Here is a 7,977-nt window from a genome sequence, read left to right on the forward strand (position 1 = left end):
CACTCAGGAGGATGGACGAGTGTCCGGCTGCAGGGATCACTTTGGTGGATAAATCCTGAGGATGCAGAGAATTTTACTTCATGTGTTTACTGCAGTTACAGACTGAAAGGACACTGACTCCGGCGGCTGGTTGATGTAAAACTGCAGTTTGCAGCTGAATTACCTGGTACGATATTGAATATGAATGGAATCATCTTAACCTCCTATTTCAGCAGCATGATTTTAGCTGTATGTGCAATGTGTCCACATGTGATGAACTAAAATGTTCTTTAGTCGAGTTCCTGCAAGGCATCACTTACTTAACTTTCAAAATAAATGTCCTTCTTAGACATGCCAGCTGAAGCGAGTGCACTTCATAATCAAGCATGTGGCATATTTGATATATAGATATAAATAGAAAATGTCAGATGCAAAAAAACAAACAAACAAAGAAAGCGCTTTATTTTGGATCTTTTTACTACCCTTTTTTTTTTAGAGAAAATTGTGTTTTTGTAAATGAAATCAATTCCATTTTTTTCTCTTTATTTTTGTTTGTTTGTTATTTTGTCGTTGATGTGTGTATTTTGTGGTAAAAATGTTTTAAATTACCATGCATGTGTAAGATAGTAATAAAAATAAAATAAAATGGCACACAGTTGCACAAACACGAACATGAAATTATTTCTGTTAACCCAAAAAACTTATCTAATAATGCAATATTAATTAGTAAAATATTCTCCCTTATAACTAATTCAAATATGGAAATCATTCTGTTGTTTTTTTTCCTTTTGCACACTAAATTTCAACTTGTCTTAAATTCAACTTATGGCTTTAAAGAAATAATAATATCAACATTTTTCAAAGTATATCTCGTGTCCATATACGACCCTTCAGGTACTGATTTCACCAACACTACTTAAAGCTCCTATGAGAAGTTTTGAACTGGTTATAAAACAGACTGAAATTAAAACTGATGCCACTGGCTCCACGAAGGCTGGAGGTACCTGTGTTTCCTGGAACTAGATTTACATAAGGGGAATTTTAATCCTCACAGAATTTGACGTGTGAATGAACAGGACGGTGTCAGCACAAAGAGATAAGATGCTTTTTATTTTTGAAAAGGGGTTGCCAAGATCCAACACAGAAGAAAAGTTTCTCACGGTAGCTTTAATGAACCCCAAATCATTTATCATCTAATAAGTGAAAATATTACAAGAGTGCAGGTATTTTGAACAATAAAGCATGCAAATTACGCGCATGTGCCAGATATGTTGTTTGGATTCTTCTGGTCATTGATATGTAAGACTGTCAGTGTGTTTTCCAGATCGAGGAGCGGTTCCCTTTGACGGTGAGTCTGTGTATTTTGACAGTCGCTGTGGAAAACACAGGGTGGGAGAAGGTGAATCACGTCCACGCGCTGTATTGAGTCATGTTTGGAGACCCTGGACTGTTTTGGACTCCAACAGGGCGCCAAACACCTCTGATGTGTTCCAGTGTTCTCAATTTAATTTTCGGTGTAGATGTTAAAGGTGGTATTATGTTAAAGCTCGTGTAATGATGTAATTATTTAGTGTGCACCCTGGCTGTGATGTGCTGTCATGTGCTGTCAAAACACTGAACCTAAATAGGTTTAATACAATAAAACTATATTGAAGTGACGCACGCCTTTTGTAGAGACGTCCCAAGATGCCATATATCGAGGAGTTATAATGTGATTTTAGGAGGGACGGTTGACATCAGGAGGTGTATAAACGCGTTTTAATCGTCTCTATGATGTAGACACTAGCTGGTCCTCGGGGCAGCAGCACGCTCCTCTGGGGCTCACTGGAACATGGCTGCGTAATTCAACAGCCTCACTCCAAAACACAACGCAGAGGAGCAATGCTCAGAAGACCATCTGTCTCTGTAGGCCAGTGTTTTCTTTTTATCAGTAAATACGTGATAGGAAAGCTCTGCACATTCCTCTCTGTCTGATGTTGAAACCTTAGAAAGTGTTATTATGACTAACGGCCGTCTGTGCATTGTTTTTAATGACAGTTTTTACGACACTTCCTGTCTTTGTTGATCGTATTTCCTACATGATTTTGCATCATTAACTGTACATGTAACTTCAACATTATTGTCTTCCTTGTTGGCAACGCTTATTTTTCTTTTGAGTATTAATAGACGGTGAAACACAGCAACACACTTCCATCGTGATAAAGTAGGTCGTTATTGAAACTATTGTTTCTATATATTTTCTTCATGTTTTATTACTTCTTACTTCTGTTGCTGCTGTACTGCTCGTGCTATGATCCTGTGTTGTGTAAATTTTAAAAGAACATCTGGGGAAAATATGAAGGCACTTCAAACATCCTTCGACCATCCAAAGAAAATAACTGAGGTTGCATTTATTTAAACTTTTTGGACCTGGTGTTCTTATTAGTAATTTGGTATTATTTTGCAGTTAGTACTCAGAAATGTTATAGTAAAATTGTGTAAATTTAAATTACTTTTTTTCCATACATTATCATGTTTCTTCTGACACGTAGGCATTTGAAAAGTATTTAAATAAATAAAAAAGTGGTATTTGTTGTAGTGAGATTACTGTGGTCTTTGGCTGAAGAAAAAGACACGATTATGAATGAGACTGAATTTTTGTTGAACAAATCTGAAGTTCAAGTCTCAAAAGCATTAGCATAACATTTTACAAATGTTATATACAATATATTACATATGACACATAATGTAGTCCACAGATATGTCGCTGTGAGACAAAAATAATCAACGTCAATGCACATTATTAGAATTATTATTTTTGTATTACTATTATTATTATGAACATTGTTGTTGTTGTTGTTGTTGTTGTTGTTGTTCGTTAGAGTTGTAATTGACATGCATTCAATCTTATCTGTTAGGATGAATCAGTTGTAAAGTCGCCCTCTTATCAAAGGGAATAAATACGATTAAAATTAGCAGCTGATTTACTGTAGATGTGGTTAATTTTCCCGGAGACACTGTGCCAGATAATCAGACATTTTACGCATTGTCTCTTGGATAATTGCAGCGCCAAACCACCTATCAGTGTTTTATCCAGGGTAATTCTAGTTATATTTTATAATTTTATATACCACAGTACATTTAGAATAATCTACGTTTAACCGCGTTTCTTTAAAGGGTTATGTATTTGTCTATTTTTGCTGTTTGTCAAAAGCCAACAGTGGTGCCCACAGCCTACATGCGTAAAACAGATTACTTCATGACCGCTGTGTTACTTTAAGAAATACAAGTTTATTAAGAAATTCACAAACCTAGAAAAGAGGGAAAAGTGCTAATTAAAATGAAACATGGCCCCAACATGAATGAGACAAACTAATCACGTTTATAAAAAATAATAATAATAATAATCACAAGGATGAACAAAACCTGGCACTGCTGGCGTCATAATATCAAACATACAAGGGATCAAGAAATATGAAAAACCCTGAATTATATTTCTGTCTGTTTGTAAATCTCTCACCAAACTATGAACTTTTAACCCAACAGAGTTCATGACACGAGGTGAGGTTTGAGCACGCGGGCCTCGCTCAGTGAGAGTTACTCAGAGGGCCAAATTAAGCTCTGATTGAATCACATATTAAAGCACTCACTTAGTTGGGTCACGTTATGGTGTCATTTCATTTGGTAATAGTGAGAACAAGCCGTGCGTAAAAAGAGATCATTACGCACAGCGAAAAAACACTGCCGAAGCGTTTCAGCAACATCCATCCCCGTAAGAATGAAAAGGCACATTTATGACTACAATACCAATGTGTGGCCATCAGTCCAAGTGTAACACGGGCGCACGAAATGGCTCCCACAGGTTGAGCCCCCTGATGTGTCCTGTTGACTGTTTTACCTCCAGGTAACATTTCATAAAATTTCCTCAACATCAGCTCGCGCATACCTCCCGATCGGCCTCTGTGGGTGTCAGCTGGACCCAAGCAGCTCGCCAGAATGGTCTCTCTTCAAAAAATACTCTTGGTTCTGTTTTGAAATCACAGGAATCAGCTCTCACTCTCAGAGTCCTCATTTTTTACACAGACCATTTAGTAAACTTTAAATATCAATCCTCGTGTGTAACGCCGAGTGTTTGGTCTCGTGTTCCCAGTAAGAGCAGTGCATCATGGAGAGCTCCGGGGGCTGGCGGGAGCACGCGAACTGAAGGCCCGCTCCGTTACTGGAGGAGACCGGAGGCGGCGCCGCAGTGGCCGGGCTCAGCTGCTGGGCATGGTGGGGATGCGCCGGATGGTGATGGTGACCCATGCCGTTGTAAGAGTTCACCATGCTGGGGAGTGCCATGCTCTGCACGCGGGAGTAAGGGTTATAAGACGAGGGGGCTGACAGTCCCTTCACGTTGACTGGACTCACGTTGCCGCTTGCCATCTGACAGGACGTGTAGGACATGGGAGTGGGCGGCTGGCCGAGCGACCAGGAGTTGTTCATGAAGCTGGACTGCAGGTACTTCGGCGGGGACAGGTAGCCGTAGCCGTCTCCTCCGAACAAGGATTTCCCCGGTTGGAAGTGCGTCGGTGGAGGTCTGAACGGCCGCTTCATCCTGCGGCGCCTCCTGTAGTTCCCCTTCTCAAACATGTCCTCACAGGCCGGGTCGAGTGTCCAGTAATTCCCCTTCCTCTCCCCGCCGCCCTCCCGCGGAACTTTGATGAAGCATTCGTTGAGACTCAGGTTGTGTCTGATACTGTTCTGCCAACCTTTCTTATTCTTCTCGTAGAAAGGGAACTTGGTGATGATGTATTGGTAAATACCGGACAGAGTGAGGCGCTTCTCTGTGCTCTCCCGGATGGCCATAGCGATGAGAGCGACATAGGAGTACGGTGGCTTCTGGGACGGATCCGGCTTCTCCGGGACTTTCTCCTGAACCGGCTCCTCTTTGGGTCGCTCTTTCTCCTTGGTCGTGTTGGTGTCGTGGATCATTAATGCCATTGCATCATCCTCCGGGTTTGGGTAAGTGGCCATCATTGCGCACACCAAAACAAAACAACTCCAGTCCAAATACTAATCCGCAAACCTCTCCAAGGTGCGTCTTACCTCGGTAGGCAAGGAGATGTTGCAGAACCCCAGGATGCACCGCGGATTGAAATTAATCGTCCAAACTGTGCGCAGAGAAATCTTTATTTTTGCGGGGCAGTAGGTGTCACACACCAGACCTCCTTCAACTGGGATTTTTCTAAACTGGTTTCTGATGGAGGCGCAACCCAAGTTGAGCTGTGAGTGTATAAGCCCAGCCCTTTCCTCGTTTTTTTTTTCAGACACACTGACAAGCTACTCTTGCTCTGGGGCTCTCCGTGGAGCGACGTAGTGCGTAATGATTTGTGCGTATTTGAGTTCCGCCTCCGGTGCTTACGGTGAATGAAAAAATAATAAGCCGTCTGATCAGCCTGAAATTCGTTTCTCTTCATCACACCTGGCTCGAAAAAGCACACTATGGATATTTAACTAAATCATTCTGCCTTACAAGGATTACAATTATTGATAAACATCTATCAGTGGAAAAATATGGACTTTATTTTTCACTAAAGCAGGAATTTGTTCAAGCATGTTTCCCCTTTTTAAACTAAACTGCATAAAATATAAATACAAACTTTTTTTTGTTTTTTAATGGAAAGAAAAAAAGAAAGAAAGAAAGAAAGAAAAAAAGAAAGAAAGAAAGAAAGAAAGGCTGTTCAGTTTTAAACTTAATTCACATATTTTTGTGTCCCACATAAATGATGCACATAATGTGAAATAGCTCATTCAGTTTTCCCCGCCTGTCACTAGTTGTTTATTCTACTCTACACAGACCAGATCCAAATATATTGTCTATTTGACTACAACCCTCTAATGGAGACTTTCACATCCCACTCTCAGCCCTGAACGGCTGTATGTCCACAGAGCTGTGAAAGTCTGGACTGACAGTGCTGCTTAATTAGCTCGCATAGAGAGAGGGAAGCGCTGAAGAGGTATACATTTCTCCGGCCACCCATGAGGGTCCCCTCGGCTTTCTCTGGAAGTGTATTTCCGTGCTCTGGGAGTCTGTGCAGGTGGAACAGCACTGGCATGTGTGTCATCACCCTGCAGCCGTCTGCAGCCTGCAGGCCGCAGCAGCTGAACTGCACAGAGAGCCAGCCATCTCTCAACGTGCAATTACCACATAGTCACAGTTTCAGGCGTTACAGCGCCATGTTAGTCCTTGTTTCAGTGTCTTTGTCACATGTTTAAGAACGAAAGCATTTCCTGATAATCTCAACACCACTAATAAACCCATGCGTTGCAAGTCCAGGGCTTAGTTAAAACATGACATCATTCAGTCTGTTAATAATAGAGATTCAATAGTACATCCATCAAGCTAACTAGAAGGGAAAATAAAGTTAATTTGCATGTCAATAAAATGATGCATGACTATTTCTTATATAAAATGTATGGATGGTGTTGCATGAATAAGTATTTTTTAAATAAATGACACAAGTGAGAACATGACCCTCCTAGTTCCGTTACACTACAGACTTTGCCTGTAGCTTTCGATTTCTTAAATAGCATGAGTTATTTAGACAAATATGCATTTACATGAAACACATCTACAGAAATGTGGAGAGGTTAATAGGTTTTTAAAGACAAACCTTGCATGATGCATGTGTTGAAGTTTACCTCATGATTTCAGGATTTGTTAAGCCTTCTGTAATTGCTCCAGAGAAAGCTTGTGGTCTATCCTCTTCCATGCTTCTGCAGAAAAATAGAAGTTTGATTCAGCAAAAAAGGCTACATTTGTAAATTGTAATAGCTTATCTACATGAGAATAGACGTATCTTTAAAACAGACGTTGGCACTATGAAATTAAATACAAATATGACTCCAAAGAAGAACATCAGACTATCCCTATTGACCTACAATTAAAAGCTGAATGTATTAATAATTTCAACGTTTATGTACTGTCATTAATATGACTAATAAATCCCTCCACATCCATTAAATGAAGCTATTTCTCAGTAAAGGACCCTTAATCATTCGAGGCTAGAATTTAGACGTGTATCGCCTTCAATAGGAAAAGTGGCCCCTGTGTGGTGCGATTTCTTAAATTGTGATGTACAGATTTGCTATAAACTATTTTATAGTGCTTAAAATACTCTTAGCTTTCACACTATAAAATATACAATTGAAATAAAATGAAAAAGACGAAGCTAACAGTTTAAATGACCTTATACGAGTTGTTTTTAATCCCTTTTGACTGTCTAATTAGCCAAGTAATTAGAATTAGCATGCCTGTTCACTTAGGCCTTTTCATGGCACCCTCATTGGACTACAGACTATGCGTCAGTTTGACTCAATAATAGTTTCCTGTTTATTGCAAACACGCGTAGGCCTATTAATTAAATGTCTCTTGAAAAGTAATTCTCCGTGTTATCCCACTCCCCTTCCCTCTGTCGGCTACCTGTAACCTTAGCGGGTCTGAGCTGCCGCAGTGACGCGCGTCCCGTCACAACAAAGCTGAGAACTAGCACGAAGACAATCCGTAAACAAAACAAGGAGCCTGAAACATGAACTGCTTTTAAGCTTCAGTGAGGCTCTGAGGAATGTTAATATGATATAAGGTGAAGACTTTATAAATAAACACACAAACAACTGAATTAATAACACTAAATAACTGAAAGAGCAATGAATGGGAATTATGGCAACAATTCATAAAGATAACTGATTCTGATGCTGTCATTGTAATTCGGGCTATTTTGCACCACGTCAAAAATTCCTTCAGTGTGGGATTTAGGCTATTTTCCTTATAATGAAAAATGTAACCATTGGGATAATGGTGGGACTCCGGGTTTCATAGCCTAAGGCCTCTCAAATAGGCCAACCCAAATGAAGGTAGCTATATTCGCAGTATGAGAACATTAAACAGAGCATGCCAATTTCCCTTTAAATTAAAACTGCACAAAGCATTCTGTATAAATGCATTGTTGGTGTGGATAAAGTGAGTTCTCTGGGCTA

At 40.1% G+C, this 7,977-nt stretch overlaps 1 protein-coding gene across 1 annotated transcript; it reads right to left on the reverse strand.

The window, feature by feature from the left end:
• Positions 1–3,229: 3,229 nt before the first annotated feature.
• Positions 3,230–5,292, reverse strand: foxl2a (forkhead box L2a). Its single transcript, XM_034700685.1, has one exon. The coding sequence runs from the start codon at positions 4,975–4,977 to the stop codon at positions 4,057–4,059; it is 921 nt and encodes a 306-aa protein (XP_034556576.1). The 5' UTR covers positions 4,978–5,292; the 3' UTR covers positions 3,230–4,056.
• Between the last annotated feature and the right edge of the window lie 2,685 nt (positions 5,293–7,977).

Source organism: Notolabrus celidotus, chromosome 14 (assembly GCF_009762535.1).
Source record: "Notolabrus celidotus isolate fNotCel1 chromosome 14, fNotCel1.pri, whole genome shotgun sequence".
Classification (NCBI taxonomy): Eukaryota; Metazoa; Chordata; class Actinopteri; order Labriformes; family Labridae; genus Notolabrus; species Notolabrus celidotus.